This window comes from Perna viridis, chromosome 6 (assembly GCF_037379345.1).
Source record: "Perna viridis isolate PV_CMFRI_1.1 ecotype Kerala chromosome 6, ASM3737934v1, whole genome shotgun sequence".
NCBI classification, from domain to species: Eukaryota; Metazoa; Mollusca; class Bivalvia; order Mytilida; family Mytilidae; genus Perna; species Perna viridis.
The window spans coordinates 9,225,253-9,246,598 of record NC_142450.1 but is presented as its reverse complement, the minus strand read 5'-3'; the positions used below and the strand labels follow the sequence as shown (position 1 = coordinate 9,246,598).

General features: G+C 32.3%; 1 protein-coding gene across 1 annotated transcript in view; it reads right to left on the bottom strand.

Annotated features, from left to right (window-relative positions):
* The window catches only part of LOC148613554 (nucleolar pre-ribosomal-associated protein 1-like), a 46,805-nt gene extending 25,591 nt beyond the window's left edge, over positions 1 to 21,214 (bottom strand). Inside the window, exons 1-15 of the mRNA XM_088586930.1 lie at positions 20,975 to 21,214; positions 19,345 to 19,484; positions 18,418 to 18,705; positions 16,888 to 16,984; positions 16,427 to 16,509; positions 12,775 to 12,933; positions 11,732 to 11,862; positions 11,031 to 11,226; positions 8,846 to 8,983; positions 6,950 to 7,117; positions 5,661 to 5,751; positions 5,121 to 5,362; positions 3,876 to 3,977; positions 3,126 to 3,450; positions 929 to 989 (exon numbers count right to left, since the gene is read on the bottom strand). Coding sequence (XP_088443056.1) covers positions 929 to 989; positions 3,126 to 3,450; positions 3,876 to 3,977; positions 5,121 to 5,362; positions 5,661 to 5,751; positions 6,950 to 7,117; positions 8,846 to 8,983; positions 11,031 to 11,226; positions 11,732 to 11,862; positions 12,775 to 12,933; positions 16,427 to 16,509; positions 16,888 to 16,984; positions 18,418 to 18,705; positions 19,345 to 19,484; positions 20,975 to 21,107 — 2,354 coding nt within the window. The 5' untranslated portion in view covers positions 21,108 to 21,214. The remainder of the gene's footprint in view (positions 1 to 928; positions 990 to 3,125; positions 3,451 to 3,875; positions 3,978 to 5,120; positions 5,363 to 5,660; positions 5,752 to 6,949; positions 7,118 to 8,845; positions 8,984 to 11,030; positions 11,227 to 11,731; positions 11,863 to 12,774; positions 12,934 to 16,426; positions 16,510 to 16,887; positions 16,985 to 18,417; positions 18,706 to 19,344; positions 19,485 to 20,974) is intronic.
* Positions 21,215 to 21,346: the final 132 nt, after the last annotated feature.

Below are 21,346 nucleotides of genomic sequence, written 5' to 3'. Positions count from 1 at the left end.
GGAGAAAATATAGATAAAGCTACATATTATATATTTAGATTAAAAATATAGATTTTTCATATACACATTATAAGTGAAAGTTAAATCCCATTATCATATATATATATATGTTGGAAAAGATACTTCATATGATGTACTGAACCCTTAATTTTGACGTTCTAATAAGATGCTTACCCTACCAGTGCATCTGGTCCATGCTCCCAGTTTTTAGTGGAGTGCGAGTTGCGCATTTGCTTTTGTTACTTTGTATGTATGATTTTAGTTATTTTATGCTCTTTGTAGTGTATGTCTGTTTTCCATGTCTGGTCTTTGTCCCTGGATTACATTCTTTTGATTACCAATATAACCTTGGTTCCCTTGATTAGTCTTTCATATTGAGTAATATTAAAAGCCTGAGGTAAATGTATTGCAGGTGTCAAATATCATATGACATGGGTCAATAGTTTCAAACTATTTGACCAATGTTATCTCTGTATATGTTGTAACATTTGGAAGTAATCTTTATTAAACACCCATTAATTAACAGGAATAGTGAGTACCAGTATATTGTTTGGTTTGACAGAGGGACAATTACTGTAATAAACATCCATTCCTCCAATACACAGTAAAAATACAGTGAAATCAAGATAACACTACAATCTGACCAGGTTCAATATCATCAATGAATCATTCTAAATCTTATATTAGAACATGGCTATTTTTATATGGATTTTTTTTTCACTGACACATTTTGATACCATTCAAAAATATATTGCTTTCAGAAAAAGTATAATTTTCATGACACACAAAGTTCAAATTTCAGGGTAAGAGAAAAACTATAATGTGGCAATGAGAGTGTTTTAAGAATATCTGCTTTTATCTTATTTTACATATCAGTGATAGTTTACAAGGTTTTTTGACTTCAATAATTAAGCAGTGGTATAGTCACCTGATTTGGTCAAGAACATCATCATCTTCAATATCACTGTCTTCTTCCATCTCTAGTGAAGCTGAAATGAAACAGTTATCTTCAGTAAATTTTATAAAACAGACAGAACACAAAGAGTGTTCCCCCTTTTTCAGATTTTAAATTCCAATATCACAAAAGTTCAGAAAAAAAGCTTTGCTGTTCCAAACATGATAACACCCAATTCATTGAACTCAGTGCATAATTATGCATAGTTTTGTTTCAATTACTCAGGACCCATTTTTAAGCATAAAATCGTGTGCAAGGGTTGGAACACTTACATGTAGGACTCATTTGTCTCTTAAAGTGGTCAAAGACAGCACAAATTTGTTCACATACTTCAAAAGGTCCATGCGTATGTAAAGGAGAACAATTAGGGGAAAAATCATTAAAATTTAATGCATTAAATCCCTTTAAAATATGGTCTCTCAAAATAGAACATTTTTTTCCCCAATGACCCAATGTAACCCAAAGACTTTAATAGATAGTGAAAATCTGATTAAAAAATGCAGAAAGGGAATGCAGGCACGGATTTAAATGATTCAAATAAAAATTTCCAAATCGGACCAACACATTTGATTTTTTTGGTGTGATGAAACTATGGCCCCTTTAACATGAACTTCTTGTTATTGGTAAACGGAATTTCATAAGGAACAATTTTTTTTCTGAAAAAATAGTCAAAATTGAATAAGAAATAAGCTTTCAGATCTATTTTTTTCAGAATGGAAAGGACAACAGACCCTAAATAGCAAGCTTCTTCTGGCAGAAAGAAACAATACATGTACAATGTATATCAAAACTTCGTGACATTCCATTAAATAAAGCTAAAGTAATTGCAATGAACCAAAAAAATAACAATTGCATTATAACATATGACTGCAATATTTAAAGTCGTGTAAAAACAAATGAAGATTTTTTACATGATGATACTAAAATGCTTTGCAGGGCCTGCACAGTCAAGCCAAGGTTGGACATGCAACTGAAGCTTGATAAAGCTCTGAATCTTAATTGCTATTAAATATCTGAAAGTATATAAAAATTTGTCTAAAATCAAAGTGGTTGCTCTTTGGCTCCTAATTCCTTAAAGGTTAAAGACACAAGCCCCACCCCCCCCCAAAAAAAAAATACATATATATGCCAGCCTTCCATTGGTGGTATGGCAACTTGTGGTACAATTTCTTTAGAGATATACACAGTTATATATAAATCAAATGTCTAAGAACAACAGCAACAAAATGATACCATAGTACGACGACATTTTTTTTTTGCTGTTGCATAAAAATTGCACAAGTATAATATCTAAAACTCTAAAGCATTTATGAGTTGCTTGACAAAAGGACACAGGTATACAACAATACACCAGTCAAAAGAGTGATATATAACTAGATTGATATCTATCATTGACCTTGGAAAATATGGTTGCCATATTATTTGATAAAAAAGAAAACCAACAAATTAATCATTTATAGGGCCCCTTCTCCAATTTCTTATATTCCATAACATGATATGCACTTCTTCATGGTAATGCAACATTGAACAAAATTTGAATGACACTGGTACAACAAATTAAAAAGTTACAGATTACATAAATTAGGGACCCCTTTCATTAGGCGAACAGACATGGTTGAGAGGCCATTATACAGTATAACTATACGCACTAGCTCTTTGTGTCTGGGAAAAAAAAAAACAGGTGCCCAACAGCATAACCCTAAAAACTTCATACAAATCCATCTAGTTGTTTAAAATAAGTTGAGAGTATATGGACAGAAAATCTGTGACATCCTATATCTGTAGAATGTAAGACCAGAACTATGAATGGCTGAAACATATTCTGATGGAAGTCGAAATTTTTTTATATAGAATAAGATGATTGCGAAAGTGTGGAGGCACTGTTTTGGCTTTTAATATGTCAATGGATACAATTTTATATTAATTTATTTATTTAATAAAAAGTTGGAAATTATTGGCCGAGTAAAAATGTATCAAGCTTTTCTAGGTGAAAGTCTCACACATTCTGCATACCGAATGAGACTTTGCTCATAGCAATATGGCAGTGCACCATAAACAAAGAATGAGCTCCGTCCATCATAGGCATAGCCTAAAATTATATTGAATTGTGACATATAAACAGAAAGACAGAAGGATGAAAGTACCAACAACATACAAAAAGACAACCTACCCTCTAGATTACTATCAGTAATATTGGCTTTGTTGATTTCAGCACCTTTCAAACTGCTAGCCTCCGTCACCATGTCACTCACTCTGTCACTGTACGGGTAAGGATTGGCTTTGCTGATTTCAGCACCTTTCAAACTGCTAGCCTCCATCACCATGTCACTCACTCTGTCACTGTAGGGGTAAGGATTACTGATGAACACAGTGAACACTTTGGATAAGAACTCTGTAAGTTTATCATCAACATCCGTAGTCATCCTGGTAAAATGTCTTATCCATAAACTCAGTTCTTCTTTGTTTGAATCAAATAATCCTGTGCTGGTAAGAAGCTGGAAAAATAAAATTCAATTTTTACATTTAAATGAATTAATGCAAAAAAATATAGATTTTCAGATCTCAACAAAAAGTTTATGCCCATTATGACACATATGGCTTTCAATGCAAAACAGGATGAACAGATGAAAGCAGTATACAACCAAACAGCCCCTTGTATTTATTTGAAATATATAACAAAAAAATATCTGTCAATAAATTGTGTCAGTTTTTTTCTCTGAGATTCATTGTATATGAACAACTTATAATATTTGTTACTGTTAATGCAGCATATACTGACTAAATTTATTCTTATCATAAATATCACTGACTTCTAGAAATAAGTCAGAATGTATTTTCTTTTTTTCCTTCACCCAGTAATTCTATAAATGGGAATCTGGAGGCTGGATTTACCTCAGCACTTCAACAAATAACATGTTACCTGACAAACAAGTTGCTGAGTCATCTTGACTAATTGTGGCTTCATCCTGATTTTAGTTATCATAGAAAGTAACAAATGCATCAATGAATGGCCTTGCTGACTCTACAACATATAACTAGGTAATTTTAGTACTCACCAATACATCCTACACAAATATCAAATACTGCATACAAATACACTGTATTAACTATATGCAAGATGGCAGCAACCAGAAATCTGATCAATAGCTCACTAGTGATACCCTTGCTTTCAATCTTGATATAAGGAAAATAAACAAAGTCATCATAATACTAGAAAATAAATAAAGTCCTTGGTAAACAGGAAGTTGCTGTCGAATTTTTACAAAAATAGATCCCACCATATGGCATACATACAGGAAGAATTAATGTGTTAAATTTTCAAGCCACTGTGAGGAGTAGTGGTTGAGAAAATTGTGACAGAAAAAAATATTATGGACACATGGACAAGGGTAAAACCGTATAACCCCCCACTCTTTTGGAGCGACGTACGTAACTATACAAATACATTGTATTAACCAAGTTTTTCATATGCAGTTATAATACAAGCAAATGTTTAGATATAAGCATGAATAACATAATCAGATTTACTAATATTTACCATACTGGTGCACAATACTTCTAGTATTAAAGGAGTCTGTGTTGCTTATTTACTTTTTTTCTTTGTACATATTATTTTGGTTTTTTCATGTTCTTAGTTGTGTGTGTCTTGTTTTCCTGTCTATTCATTATCCTGATATAATATTCTTCTGATTACAGCTCAAATCCTAGTTCCCTTGATTTCCTTTTCATGCATTTTCCTCTAAATGAAGCTTCAAGGAGCCTTAATTACTCACCTGGGTACTGCATTGTACACAAATTATTTCTCATATACAAGTTAGCCTAGGACAAACAAGACTTCACTGACAAAAGTTTTGAATAAACATTCATTCAGTACGGATCAGAGAAAAATTTCCCATTTGTCAATGCTCTGAAGTTTGTTTACCATTAGCACACCGGTATAAGTAGAGATCAATGCAAGGCAATATGTTTCTCATAGGGTTTCAATGGCATCTTTAGGTGGCCGCAGTCAACCAGTGAGCCACCTAAGACACACAAAAAAGAGAATTTTTCTTAGATAACATGAGGTCAATAAACCTTTAAATTTACAAAATATTAGCCCCTATAATAACATAGGCTACCATAATTATTCTCTGGTCAAGGTGATCAAATAACATGTCTTGTTTACCTCTTTGATCCATGGTAATTTTTTTGAGTCAGCCCCAGACAGTAACTTAACAAGATATAGTTGCGGTAAGTAGCCAATTTCTTCACCTTCAGTGTTCTGGTCCATCACTGATTTAACCCCCTCCATTATCTTACTGATGTTTACTGGATTGTCAGTCAAGCAAGAAGGAAAAACTTCTTGGTAAAGTGAGATAACCTGCTCAAGTCTGATCATGTTACTAAAAATAGAAACTGGTAACCAAACTGAAATAGAGTAAGGTTTACAGCAAGGATAAGAAGTAATAAAACTACAAATATGGTGAGCAAGCTCACATAGAAGATGCCCCCACTTAAAACGTTTTAATGTAAAACTTTTTTGAAATAATAATCCCCTTTTGGAGTCCTTCTATGGTAATTATGTTCCTTCATGCTGCTGAGAGTTCCAAGAATGTCCTAGACTGATGGACAATGGAAAGGAAGAAATGCTAGCTACTATTTTTAACCTATTTAACACTAAAATATGTAATTTGGTTTAAAAATCATAACAGTTATTTCATCTTACCTTCAGGACGTTTCTCTTCTGTTACATCTTCTTTACTATGAGATACTAATTTCTCCCAACATAACATATAAGACTGGATGTCAGGTAAAGTCTAAAAATAGAAGTATAAACATATTTACACTATAAACAGTAAATGATAAATTTTATTTTAAACCAGTTAAATATTTTTAACACAGAATAATATATGAAACAAAAAAAAAACAAGAATTGTCAGAATTGAATAAGAAATAAATATGCTACATAAATTTTACCCCTTTTTGACCCCTGTTTGTAGAGCGGTAAGGTCAAAGACCCTATTTTCAATAGCAAGCTTACTCTAGCAGCAAGTAACAATCTGTGAAAATTTTGTGACATTTGGTTCACTACAACTAGAGTTATTGTATGGAAACAATAAAATTAACAACGACAATGACAATAACATGACAGCATCATAAAATGATAGAACTATATTTTTTGCAGTTGTATAAAAACAAAACATGGGGTGCATTATTTGTAAATCTTTCATTATAAATTGATTAGGTAGGATTTACAGAGACCAAATATAAACCCATATCATTGGGAGTCGTGCACTTGTGCCAATACTTGAAATATTCACTACTTCATTAAAAGGGCACAAGGCTGTATTTCATTTGCGCCAAAGACTAATTATTTTGTTTCTGCTTTTTTCCAGGTAACTATTTGGTCAAGGAAGATGAATAAAGTTTTAATGAATTGTAATCATACAATACTGTAAGCATTGGGTTTAAAAGTTGTGTAAGTTCACAAAGTTTCGAAATGTGTCAAAATGGACATAATCCAATCTGAGGCCAATAGAGGTAATATCTGAGGGCCATACATACAGAATAGATTGTTAAATGTTTTGATAAATGATGATAAATCATATATGATGATGACAATGCTGTAAATGCGTTTTTGGTGTTTTAATCATTTTAACATTCCTGCTTCCACCTCCCTGTGGTGAGCAGGGGTGACATATAATGCTGGTGAACAGGAGAGGAACCAGTAAAATAACAATATTAAGAAGTATTATTATATAATATTAAATTCACCAGTAATTGGCACAAATACTATAATTAATTTTTGGTGCCAATTGAAATATGGTTTGTGGAGCATATGAAATACTAATTGGCTCAAAAGCAATGTGTCGATGATTCAAACAATGATCTACAAAGGCAACACCTGAAGTCACTAACATAAAATATTATACTTATTGTAAACCGTCACTGCAATGGTCAGACATCAAAGCATTCCTTTATTTTTCTCATTACACTAATTATTAGTGATTTTACCTTTGCAGCCTGCTGTTTTAATTCAATCACCAAATTGACCAATTCTTCTTGACTGTATAGAGATTTCAGTGATGGGGCCTGTTCAACGCAGCTCAGTAGAGATGTTAAACGTTGTAACACTATCCTTAGAAAATCTAAGACCACATGCCTTACTGTTAATTCTTTATTCTGAAAATTTAAAATGTAATGTTAATTCATTATTTGTTCCCTTAATGGTTTATATGTATAGATTTTTCCATTGTAATGAGTGGTTTAAAATATTTTTCCACTAAAGAGAGAATAGAGTAATGTTTGAATTATGGATAAGCAGAAAGAGAACTGGTTTCTCCCGTGAAATCTGTAGAAAACTTGCCAAACACGTCTCACAGAAATTTAATCACCAAGTTACCTCCATTTGTAATCACTGGCTAAGAATGGGAGAAAATAGTTTACCAGCGTATGAATTAATCCATCCAGTGTGGTTAACTTATATGTCAGGCTATGTAACCTCAAGTTTATCAAAGAGGAAAACTTGGTTCATTGTATATCATGTTTTTTTTTTTGGTGTATAGATAAAACCTTAATATCAATCCATTATTGCAAAAAATATTGCTCACATTTATTCTTTGTATTACAGGAGCAACCCATGTATTTTTCTAGTTTTCTTTTGTTGGCTAATGTAAAACAGATTTCTTTTCTCTTTTAATGTACTGTGAAAGTACTTATATTCGTGGGTATCAATTTTCGTGATTTAGGAGAAAAGCACAATTTTGTGGATTATTGAATTTATGGTTTTGATGATCCTGTTATACAATTAAAAGTAAATATTCCTTTTCGTTGGGAATAAAACTTCATAGTTTACCATAACCAAGAAATCCACGAAAAATTGGTACCCCACAAACAATAGTACTTTCACATTAAAAATATTCAGTTCATACCAATGATTTACAGATTTAAAGTACTGAAGTACTGCTCTAAACTTCTAAGACAATATTTAGAACAAACAAAGGCTAGTTTTAACAAGACATTGCTCCTAACAGGACTAATACTTCCCCTTGCAGCCTCTTTAACCCTGTACATTTGGGGGAAAATATGTAAATAGAGTTCATACAGAGTTCAAAAAAATTAGACATTGCCCCTAATGGGACTAATACCCCTGCAGCCTGTTGAACCCTGTGCATTTGGGGACCAGTGTGGATATATGATTCATATGGGACACAATTTTGATGGTGGACAGCCTAAGCACTTTTGACACACAATTTGCTGCCACTCCTTAAAAACCCAACTCAAAACAGCAATCAGCATTTTTTTTTTTTTGACAACACAATAATAGAATATGCCTAATTCCCGACAATATGCACATCTCCATATGGTAGTCTAACATGTACTCCATTCAGTTTCAATAACAATCCTGAAGGACTTATGGACAAGGCATCAGACCAAGTTTTACTAAAAAATGCCTAAGTTCCAACGGTCATCATTACTATAATTTATGTTCAAGCATAAATTCCTGACAATATTCACATCTCAATATTGTAGTTTAACATCTAATTAAGTTTTATATTAACCCTGCAAGTCATTGAGGAGGAGTTGTGAACAACACATGAGAACAGGAGTTGCTGAAAAAAATGCTTAAGTTCAACAGTCATTGTTTCTACAATTTTGGTTTAAACATAAATTCATCACAGTATGCAGATCTCCATGTTATGTTATATCCCACAAAATTAAAAAAAAAACATGGCTGCAAGCTGTTTAGAAAATAGTTCAGACAGATGAACAGACTGACAGACAGGCTGAAACCTACATACCAAAAAATTAGCAAAAATTACTACACTGCAAAAATTAGCATGTTCACAGTACTACATGTATATCTAAATCAATTTTTGTTTAGCAGTTGTAAATAAAAGAATACAATACCTTTAATCCTTGAATAACTGTATGCCAGATCTGTGTTGGGGGGATCACAGTGGTCAGCAGTATAATAATCAATTCCTTTATCATTATTACATCCCGTATTCTAGGAATGTTAAAAGTATCTGGCAGGCAGTTAAAAATCTAAAACAATACAGATAACATGTCAAGTTCTGCTCCATTACTATGTGTATATTTGACAGCTCATAAGTATCTTTAATATATATATATTTTTAACAAAATACAATGTGTGAATTTAATATCTTAAATTTTAGGTAAATTTATTTTATTTTATTTGGATTCATTCAAATGGAAATTCTCAAATTTACAAGAACCAATCATCTGTCATTTTACATAACAAAACTGAGATCAGATTGGTCACCAGTCATTGGTTATTAAACCGTCAGTCAGCCCTTTCCACTCTGTCAAACAGTTGAGCAGATCAGTTCAGGAACTGTATAATAGCATTAATTGCTGAAAAAGTGGCTTAGTTTAACAGGATGAAAATAAATTTGAATACTTGTCAAATCTGACCATAATAGGAGGTAAAATATGAACATGTACCGGTATATAAACATGAGGCTCCCAGGAGCCTGAATCACTCACCTTGTTGAATTTTGCCTTTCAAAGGCAATAAATTAAACAAGAAGTTGTCCAACAATTTTGACTCAAGAAGTCGTTAATAGGACTTATCACAAGATCTTTTCAACAATCTAAAGTTTCTTTTAATCTATCATAGTTTTCAAGATATTGACTGAAAACTATTAAAAAAAGTCATTTTTTTCCTTTCAAGGGCAATAACTCTTACAAGGAGTCTAAGGACTTTTATAGAATTTGGATAAACCTAACAGTTTTGGAGATATATGTGAAAAACTACTGTCTGACCCCTATGTTCTATTTTTAGTAATGGCGGCCATGTTTTTCAACGAATCAAAAATCGCCACAACAGTTCCATGCAGGATACCCCAAGGAACATTCATACCAAGTTTGTTTTCAATTGGTCAAGTAGTGTCAGAGAAGATTTTTGAAAGAAATAACATTAAAAATAGCAAAAATCCTTGAAAAAGGGCAATAACTCCAACATGGCTTAATGGATTAAAACCAAAATTTAACCAGCGATAGATCTCATCATGCTGAACTTTTCCCCATGTCAGAATTCAGCTAAACTTAATGGTTTAGGAGATATATGTGAAAAACTACTGTCTGACCCCTATGTTCTATTTTTAGGAATGGCGGTCATGTTTTTGACGAATCAAAAATCCCCACATCAGTTTTATGCAGGATACCCCAAGGAATATTCATACCAAGTTTGGTTCTAATTAGTCAAGTAGTTTCAGAGGAGAAGAGTTTTGTATAATTGTTAACGACGACGGACGACAACGACGACGACGACGATGGATGCCAAGCGATGGTAATAGCTCACCTGGCCTATGGCCAGGTGAGCTAAAATGTGCAAAATTATCTTTATATTTGTTTAACACATACTGAGTACATATGGAAAATGCAAATTTTTTTGGAAAATATCAAAATTTGAAGACCGTCATTGGTTCGTGTGTTATAATACCCTTTGGCGCATGCTCAATTGACGTACTGCTTGGATCATGTGTACATGTGTTACACAAGTATTGTAAGTTCATTATTTTGCTTAATTAAATGACATCCACCATTTTTCTGGGGTGCAAAACTGTCCAGACATGGAAAGGCGTAGAACATGTCGAAATAAACCTGCCCTCTTCTATATGTAAACATCTGTGCCTTTACTCCGGACCCTTCCTCCTTTTCATGTGTTAACTGGCATGACACGAAAACCCCTACCAATTGTTCAATCCATCAAAATTCTGTTAAATTGATTTATCAAGGGGAGGCTACAGAATTTCTGTTTCTGCAGAATTGTGGTCAAAGTAAAACATTTTTTTTCAAACACTGGCTGTCACCAACCTCTTACATATTTTCTTTTTTTAATATACAGACAATCAATATAATTTAATTCCACATCTAAAGGACCACCTCCCTGATTCTTTATTCTGAAATACAACCACCCACAAAAAAAAAACATTACCGGTAACTGCATTCCAGGGGGACATAGTATTTTTCTGGAACAGCCCTAAAAGGTTACACCTGTCACATATTACTATACATTTAAATGCAAACTGCAATCCCATCTTCTAATTAAAGAAGATTGAATATTCACCTTAGAAAGAAAAGCCATAGAAGTAATCCATTTGTTTGACATCCTAGGAGTGACAGAGGTCTGCAGACAAGGAAGGTAATACTGTAACTGGTCAGGACATGCAACAAGAGCTTTAACTATCAGGTCTTGCTGTAAAGGTGTCTCTAAAGCTTTAGATAGGGACACCATAAAGGATGTTAAAATATGGTTCTGATTCCTGAAAAAAAAAAACAACATATATTTCATTCAAAAAAGCTTAAAGACCTGGGACAATTGTCATGAGAAGTAATCTTAATACCACAATATTATAGGCACAATTACACAGGGGCTGTGTGTAAATATCTTCTACAAATTAATATGAAGCAAAATCCATTAAAAGTATTTATAGAACAGGCATTATTATATAGTTATAAATTCTACCCTATCAAATTTAATAGAAGTTAAAAGTGCAATATTTGCTGGATATTAACCGATTTAGTGAGGAAAACAAAATGAGAAGTGTTCAATGTGACAAATATTTAATAAGTTCTTAGTGACTTTATTAAATCCTCATTAACTAATCATTTTTAATAAAACAAAACTGTCAAGTTAAAAAAAAATAATAATAAAATATTGGAAATGATTATTTTCAATATGAACCAATAGTTTAGATTTAAATTTTCTTTCATATCACCAAAACACAACAAAATGTGAATTCTATATAGACTTCTACGATCTCTTACTTTTGAAATGTTCCAAAGGATTTGTCAAAAAAGATTATTCCATGTTTAAAAGAGGAACACAACTCAATCAGTACTTTATGAACAGTCACTGCAGCTATGCTTTTCTCTTCTGGATTAACATCATCATCAGCCTAATTATACAAACAGAAAATCAAAAGCAAAATTACACTCAGAGTATTGTTAATGGCAAATAAAATGTCTAATATCACAGGCCATAAATTCAATGAAATATTTTGCAGGGTGCAGCTTGATACAACTGCAGGGTTAAACATTGAATAGTAGGGATAATCCAAACTGTCGATATAGCACTGAAATTAGATTTCAAGGTAAAATGTTTGACACAGTGTAAGTTCCTGACCATAATGGAAATGGTCAAAGATTAGACAATGATATCAGAAATTTATGTATAGTTGAAAAAAAATGCTTATTCTGACAATTTTTTTAATGGCCCCTAATTCTAAAAAAGTTAGCACAATAGCCCTTTAAATCCTTAAAAAAAACTTTTAATTAAGCTTTGACTCTCAAAAAGGAGTATTTTTTTGGCCACTACTGGGGTCCTCATTTTTTTACCTGGTTCCATGTCCATCAAAGTATTCCCAATGTAGTATGGCACATAGTGGTACCAAAGAAATCCATTCACCTTAGCTTAAGTAATTGGCCAGATATCAGGTCATTATATGTTTCTGGCCCCTTTTTCATTGATTTTTAAAGATTTGTGTTATTTTATATGTTGTTTTATCTGTTGGCCTAGACTTTGTTCCCAGATAATGTATTGTGTTGTTTTATATCATGTGTTTCAACAAATGTGTCTATCACGTCAATTGTGCATGTAAACAAAATCAGTAAACAAAATCAAGTTTAACATTGCATAAATGCATGAATGAAGAAGGATTAACAAACACAAGAAAAACAAAGCATGAACACTGAAATAAGAAACCAAACATTTAAAGAAGGTTCAAATGTTCAGTGTTGTGCTATACATTCAGCATTCAATACTTAAGTTAACACATTCATTGCTAGGTATATTTTTTATTATTTCTAACCTCCATAATGTTTTCCTCTTTACTCTTATCTCCAAACTTTTTCCAGGCCTGTATGCCATGTATACCTTTCCAATGATATAGACTGCCCAAGTGCTTTAAATTCTCCTCAGTAAACACCTTTACTTTCAGCGTTTTACTTATTCCTGGATTCTGTATAACCTAACAACAAAAATTTATTATTATTATCAATTAAAGAAACTTAGTGAGAAAACTGGTACAAAACTGAAGGTGTAAATAGGTAAATGCAATTCTGTGTACATCATTTTGGGACAATTATTGTTTTGGAAATTTTCTTGGCAATTCCCTTATTTTTTCATGCTCATTTTTTTCTATTCTTCATTTTTAGGCAATAATTCAGATTCTGCATCTTAGTTTTTTGGGGAATCATTATCTTTTAATCTTCTATAACAGAAAACCCCTTCATACCATTAAATAGCAATCAACACAATTGATATTGGGTGCAGCCAATACATTGAGAAGTATGTGGATGAACTTCAACTTTTTTGCACACAATCATAACATATCATGTAATGGATGGCTAACGGCTTTTTTCTAGTAGTCCCATAACTCAAGAATGATGGAATAAGAAATCTATAAAAATTGAAAGGGAGCTCTCATCAATCAAAAGAGACAGTTCACGATAGTATCACCAAAAATGGAGGCAGCATATTTGAGTTATTGTGTTATTATGATAACAGCTTCAACCACTTTTGAGCTCAAGTCTGAAAACTGTGAGATTCCCGAATTTTTATGAATAAAGTCCCACAACTTTAAATTGCAAAATCACAAGTTTCAAAAGGGAGCTTTTGTTAATGTAAACAAGCAATTCACCAAAGTTTTATAGGAATTGCTAATAGGAATTTCGAGTTTGTAGTCTTTGAAAACAGAAAACCATTTTTGTACAAATAAAGTCCCATAACTCAAAAGATGAAAAATGGGAAAACGGAGCTTAAGTCAATCAAAATTGTGAAAGAGGACAACAGACACCAGTATACCATAATACATCCTGTCTTAAAATTAAAAGGAGGGCATATTAAACTCAAGGATCATCTGCTATGTCCGTAGTACTGATGTGATAAAATTTTAAGAAGATCAGTTTTACTCAAGTTGTCCTAAATAAAGAAAAGATGCCAGTGATGCAAACAACAACGACAGGGCGATATCATTAGGCCTAAAAAAAATTGTTTGGTTCTGGTTTCATGGTCTCAAAAAATAGGTAGGGTAGGTAGGCATTTTTTTTGTATTATAATGACTGATATTTTTGATAATGTAATGAAATGACTGAAGTTTTTGGTGAGATGTCTGGATTACATTCTTTTGATTACCGCTATAACCTTGGTTCCCTTGATTAATCTTTTATATTTCAGTTGTTACATTTGCATGTTCATACAAGACTTTACTCATTTTCATTTTGTAATAACTCATTTTCATCTTATTTGTAAAAGGGTGCTGAACTTCTTTTAATAAAAAAGAAACACTTCCAGAACAGACAGGATGAAACCAGTGTGTACACTATGCTGTCAAGAGTTATTTTATGAATAAACTCTATATATTAAAGAAAGGTTTCTTTTTATTTTATGCCTTAGTATTTTTCCCAAAAGTGAATCCTCAGAATGTCTGTTGGAGCTATTTGCATGCATTTCTTTTAAAATAAAAGGGTATAGAAATTGTTCCTATAGATTCAAAAACTTTATTATTACAGTTCGTCATCATCATCCAAAGTTGTCCAAGGTCCTTCTTAATTTTTCGATGCGAAATTTCCATTAACCCATTCTCGGAGCACAGATAGTGTGCCTGTAATTTCTCCATTGAAGTAAAGAAGGAGATGGTCTTGAACTGACGAATTTCCTTTGCATGCTGGCATTTTTCTCGCCAGACTGAAACAATATTGGCCACAACACAACAATACCGTATATACTAGTGTATAAGTCAGATTTTTTGGAGTAAAATTTGAGTTGCTGAGGGATTTCAACTTTTAAGCGAGATCTTGGCTGTGGGATCTAGTCTGAGCAAGTGGGAGAATCAAGGTATTGACACGGAGATGACACCTACTTTTAACCGTCAGACCGGTGCCATACTTGTGTATTGTGAAAGTCGACCTATATGTCATATTTGTTATTTTTGTGTATGCTTATAATGTGATGAAATCAATGAATATTTGCAGTTTTATTTTTATTATGCCTTACAACTAAACTATCTTTAATAAAATTTGTATTTCCTGTATAGCTTCTTGTGTTTGTTATTTTCACTTGCATGTCACATGGTTGTTGAATATATATGAATACCAAAAAGATGGCATGAAACATGACTAAGCGATGTACTGTAGTCTACAAGTAATATAAGCAATGCAAAGAAATATTTAAAATTGTAATAAAAAGACGTTAACATTATCTTTATTGTTAATTTCATAACAATATAACAATAATAGGTATGGTGTATATGTCAAAGAGAACCATCTTGATGGACTTGATTGAAAAGAAAACAATGAAAGATGATTACCAGGTAAAAAGGTGTTATGACATTAACGAGCAATCAATCCTTTAATCACATTAATTAATTTATTAAAATCATTTGTTCTAAATAGGTGTCCAAGTTTCTGTTAAAAAATTGCTCTTCACAATTCTTAGTTTTTACTTATTCTAAGCTGGTCATTAGTTGTATAAACAAATTGCTTGCTTGGGTCACCGATAAACATAGAAGAATGATGACAACTCAAATGGCTTCTTATATTTATTATGTAAATCATTTCAAATATGTACAAAGCAATTTGATTTAAAAAAACAAACCAAATAAACATGTGTTTATGTTGATCAGACACAACATACGCCCTGGATATAAAAACGTCCGCAGCACAAAAAAAACAAAAAACAAAAAAAACAAACACAAACACTTGATCATTCTTCACATTTTCCACCAAAAATTGTGCCCTTCCTTACAATTTCACTGATTGTTGTACCTGTAAAAATTCAGTCCGAGTTCAGTCTGCCTTATAAGCGGGTAAAGGCTAGATTCCAGAATTTTGATCCAAGAAAGGGGTTCCGACTTATACATGTATTGAGTTATACGCGTGTATATACGGTAATCTAGAGACATATCATCTCTATGTTTAAATTAAACGTATAATGATAATGCTTTCAAGCGTCTATTGACATCAATCAATTTAAAATTAAAGGTCATCTAAGTGCAGAGATTCTCAGTTCGGAAACTATAAACATCGTTTTTTTTTTTTAATATTGAAAAAAAAAAGGTCGGTGTTTTTTTACAGGTAGGGTCGGGAAACCCAAACCAAACAATTTTTTTTAGGCCTTACTAACTACAAATTACAAATACAAATATATTTATTACCTATTCAAAGAGCCAAAAAGAGGCTTAGTAATTAAAAAGATATTATAACATTATATTTCATTTAATATTTTCCATTATGACCAAAACAATTGTTTGCAGTCATGAAAAAATTTCGCGAGTTTGTTTAGAACACAATATTACAAACTGATTAAATTGACCTAAATTCTATTCAAAATCAATTTATATGGAGAACACCAAGTTCTAAAATTCTAAATTTTGCCAAAATTTGTCCTTGTATTACAAACAATCAAAGTAAACAACAAATTATCTTATATTAAAGAAACTACCATCAAAGGCATCTACTGACCTTCTCTAACACAGTATTAAGAACCAGTTGTACTGTTCCTATTCTATCAAACTTCAAACCACTGAACAGACCTGGGGACAAGGCTGCAATAAATGTTGAATGCAATAACAATATTCTAAACTAATCATATCAATGAGTAACTTAAACAGATAGACAAAATAGAACTCCCCAAATGTATAAATGTTATGAGTCAAGTAAAAACAAAATTACAACTTGTCTTTGACTTGAAATGTTATAAAACATTTTTTTTTACTGATAGGACAATTGCTTTTTTTTAAATTTGCTAAATTATTAAGATTTAAGGATAAGAATGAGTTAAACTTGAAAAACTTATCTTTCCAATACATACAAAAATTGTCTGATAAGTATATCTGACACATTTTTAAAGATTCTTAAAAAGAATCAATAATAAGACTACTGCCATATTACCTACATCTTAAAACAATACGCCAGGATTATACCTTTCGTGTCAAGTAACTGTCTGATTACACAATCACTATCAGTCAACACAAAACCCAGAATAAGGTGTATCAAGCAAGTTCTAACATCTTGTGGATCCTGAAATACAAACTCTTCATTTTTCAACTGGACTTAAGATGTTTTACATCCATGAAATTTTTAAAAAAGTATCACTATTATTCTCCTGAATTTCATCATCTAAAATGACTTCTAAAACAAAAATACTATCCATCACTTGAACTCAGCTTCAACCTTATTAAATCATGAAGTTGGATTATCTCCTCTTGCAGTGAGCTAACAAAAAATTATCTTCTATCATGCACATCTGCGTATGACACCAAACCTTTCCATGTTTAAGAACAGTTACAGCAAGAGTAATTTAACTTGTATAACCTTGCTTAAGTTGGATAATCTCCCTTTGAAGGCAATGTCTTACCATCCTATCAACATTTCATCAAAACACATTGAGCAGTTTAGGAGTTGTGATTTCAAGGTTTTAACATGTAAAACCCTTATGTCTCTTTGCATGCAACAGTTAGTTATAATCATCATTCAAGCAATCTTCATTTGATGCCTAACCTTCCATAAAATTTAACTGAATTAGCAAGATTTTCTAAGACTAGGGCACTGAGACTTTCAAAAATAATTTTTCAGCAAGTTGTTACAAACTTGTCTAAGCAATTGGTGGTAACAACCTTGAGAATAAATCTTATAACAACGGGTCAAAGACAAAAATTGCAAATTTGCCGTAAAATACACCACGCCGTTAACTTACAGGAAGTAGAAGTGAGACAGACCTGAAATTGCACACCAAGATATGGGACCCCAACCTACTATATATCTAGTGGCTGTGATTTACAGTTGCTAAGAAAAATTGTTAGAAAAGTTTCTCATTTGACCAAAAATGTTGAAAATATATGGTGAAAGAGTAATCAAGGGAACCAAGGTTATAGCGGTAATCAAAAAAATGTAATCCAGGAACAAAGACCAGACATGGAAAACAGACATACACAACAAAGAACATAAAGTAACTAAAATCATACATACAGAGTAACAAAAGCAAATGAGAAACTCGGACTAAAAACTGGGAGCATGGACCAGGTGCACCGGTAGGGTAAGCGTCCTAAGTCAGTAAAAAAGAAAGAATATGTGTGAAAAACCTGAAATTGTGTCCCAACATATGGGACCCCATACTGAAGTTGTGTACCAAATAACTAGTGGTTGTGATTTATAGCTGCTGAGTTACAAAAATATATTCTCTACCCACCTGACCGACATTCACATGCTATATGCTGATTTGCATGAGTGCAACCCTACCAAAATTCAGAAAAAAATGTATGTGTGATAGCACTAACTAGGTTGTACTGGTGTACTGACTAATGCATGGACAGACTGATGCCTGGCATTTATAAGACTTTTCAGTTCAATTCAGAAATCACCCAAGAACTTTAGATTATGAGAGTGTAAATTATCAGTACTTGCTAAAGTTAGCTCGCTGAAAAATTTCTTAAATTTAATTCCAGAATAAATACCTTGCTATCTCTCCTGTGGTAAAGAGCTTGTATATTGTCATTGCTGAAGTCAATCTGAGACAGTACTGCCTTAGCTGACATCTCACTAAGCATGGACATGGTTGTAAGTAACTTCAATGTTGTTTTGATATGACTTGCTTTGTTCCGTGATGAAAGACAGGTGTAAATACAGCCACTGAAAGAACCCCATATCTTCCTTACTATATTCTGACCTACAACTTGATACTGGGTCAGGTCATCCACAAGTCGAAGCAAAATACACTCCAATGTTTCAAATATCAACTGCACCTTCAAATGAATAGTTACAGAAGTTAATAAATAGAATATGTAAAAAGCAATTGAATTGAAACATTCAATGGTAGCGATACTTCTTATTGTCCAAGCTGTTTACTCAGATGAATGCTATTATTACACTTTGTAATTAATATAATTGATCAAACACTTCACAAGGTGCAACTTAGGAGGTTGTGTTAGTGCATTTTTTTTTGCGTCTTTCACACAAGTAATTTGATCAATACACAAAAAAAAAAATAACAGCTTGCAGTTTTTTGCATGCATATTTTTTCCATGCTAGCTTGACCTCTGAACTTTATAAATTTTGATTTCTGAACAGTTTGGGCAAGTACGGACATAAAAATTACAGAGAAAATTAAACATTAGTTGTACTCGAAAAACTTTTAATGCAACATTAATTGTAACATTTCAAATCAACTATGCAAAAGGCTACAAATAAGCATTGCAATATACAGAGATGATTTTACGGGGTCAACAAACAATGTGGAAATTGGCAAGATCGGAAGTAAATATACAGTAAAAAAAGAACTGTAACAGTAAAATCCGGATTTGAAATAGACGAAATCCGCTAAAAAACGGAAGAAAATCATCCCGAATACAAAGTATCAGTGACATTATTATACTGCTGTATACTTCTGATGGTTTTCTCTTCCCACCATCCAATAGCTGAAGTATTTCTGTACATTCCTCGGATGACCTACAGTATCCAGATACAATGTCATATCCCTCTCCTTCTAAATATTGACCAGCTAAAGAGATAAACTTCTCTAAGGCTGAAAAAAAAAGAAAACAAAAATGATTACACATCATATATTTGTCAGCACTTCTAAAAATATCTTAAATAAAACCTGTAAACGTTAAACATATCACAGAACTACAATATAGGTTACAAATTACTTAAAATAGAAGCATATGTACTTACATGTACATTTTTGTATGATAGCCTTTACTGCTGAAAAGAGATTCAACAGGCATGGCAAGTAAAAGTTCATATAAAAAAATTCTCAATAATAGGAGATGCACATCTTCTATGTGTATTTAAACAAACAATTGAAAACAACAATAATCTACATGACAATTTAAGGCCTAATGTACAAAATGTACATGTATGGCTGCAAAGTACAGTGTACATGTATGTTCCAAAAGGTTAGTTAAATAACTGAATATCACCTATGCTACAGAATCACGGTCAAGTTAACCATGTAAAAATCTGAAATACTACATCTGTACATGACTAATACCTTTTGGAATTTGGAGCTGGAGATTTTTTTTATTGTTTTAACTACTACCAATCAAAAAAATGTCTCCAGTCCCCAATCCCAAAGGGGATTACAATATAATGTTACCTGATTTGAATAATTTGAATTGTGGCAGCAGGTGGCATTAACTTGTAGATGTTAATTTTATTTTGAATTAAACAAATTTGTCTTATTTACCAAGTATGTCCTATACTAAACAGATACTATACAGTGTTCAGTAGAGACAAGAAGACTATTAAGAGTCCACTAGCAAAAAAACTTATTTGTAATGCTAATATGTTTATACTTGATAATTTCATCCGAATTATATCAACATTACACCAAATTACACCAACATTTATATGATTATTGTATTTATGATGTTAAATATTGAAACAAACTAATGTTATAGACTCTGGGTAGTATAGACTTTCGTTAGGTAACTAGAAAGTGTTGAAATATTCATAAATAACTATTTTTTTCATGAAAAAATGATTTCAAGTATGTTTAAATTATATAGGGAGCAATTATACCACCAAAAACATACTTTATTGAGTTTTTCAGATTTTCTATCTGGTTTTCAGTTAATAGGTGAACAAAGCTAGCTCTTAAATGTATAGTAATTGGTCTAAAAATTCAACTTACTGTCACTAGAGAAACTTTCCAGTAAAATAAACTTTTCAATGAAAAATGTAATTTTTGTAGCAAACATGGTATCAGCATACAGGAAAATGATTCTGGAATCGAACTAGGGAAGTGTGAGGTGCACGATATTAACTTAAAAGTCATTAGAAGTGGTTGAAGGGCTGTAACTCTGCGGGCTGCTGAATCTTCTATTTTTTGTATGGCACATCGTTCTGTCTACTGACCCCAACCCAACATATCAATAAAAGAGGGTTGTAGGGTCAGAGAAAATCCGTACTAATGCAAAATAAACTGATGTAGAGGCCTCAGTGGTATCAGTACATCTTGCATATAATCCTGTAAATAGTGTATTGAAGACGACGAAACATTGAATTTCTCACCTGAAAACGTTGTTATGGGATCTTTGATTTCAACTTTGAAATGTACTTCCGTGTATTGATCTCTCTCTACTTTCTTTTTCTTTGATGGTTTTGAGATTGTCTTTTCCAATTTTCTTTTTTCTGCTGTTTGCATGATTATTTTATTAGTTTATTTTGATTTTGTGATGGTCCATGTGGTTCTTACATCCTCCATTCAGTTCAACTCTAAATTATTCCAAACACCCGAGATGTTGCGAAAAAAAGATAATTTCGGTACTTGATTCCGACCTTTTTAAATTTATTCCAGTTAAATTAACATTTAATAGTAGTATCAAATTAAAGTGTTTTATAAACACCATCCATATGTATGGTTTATTCATAATGAAAAGTTTA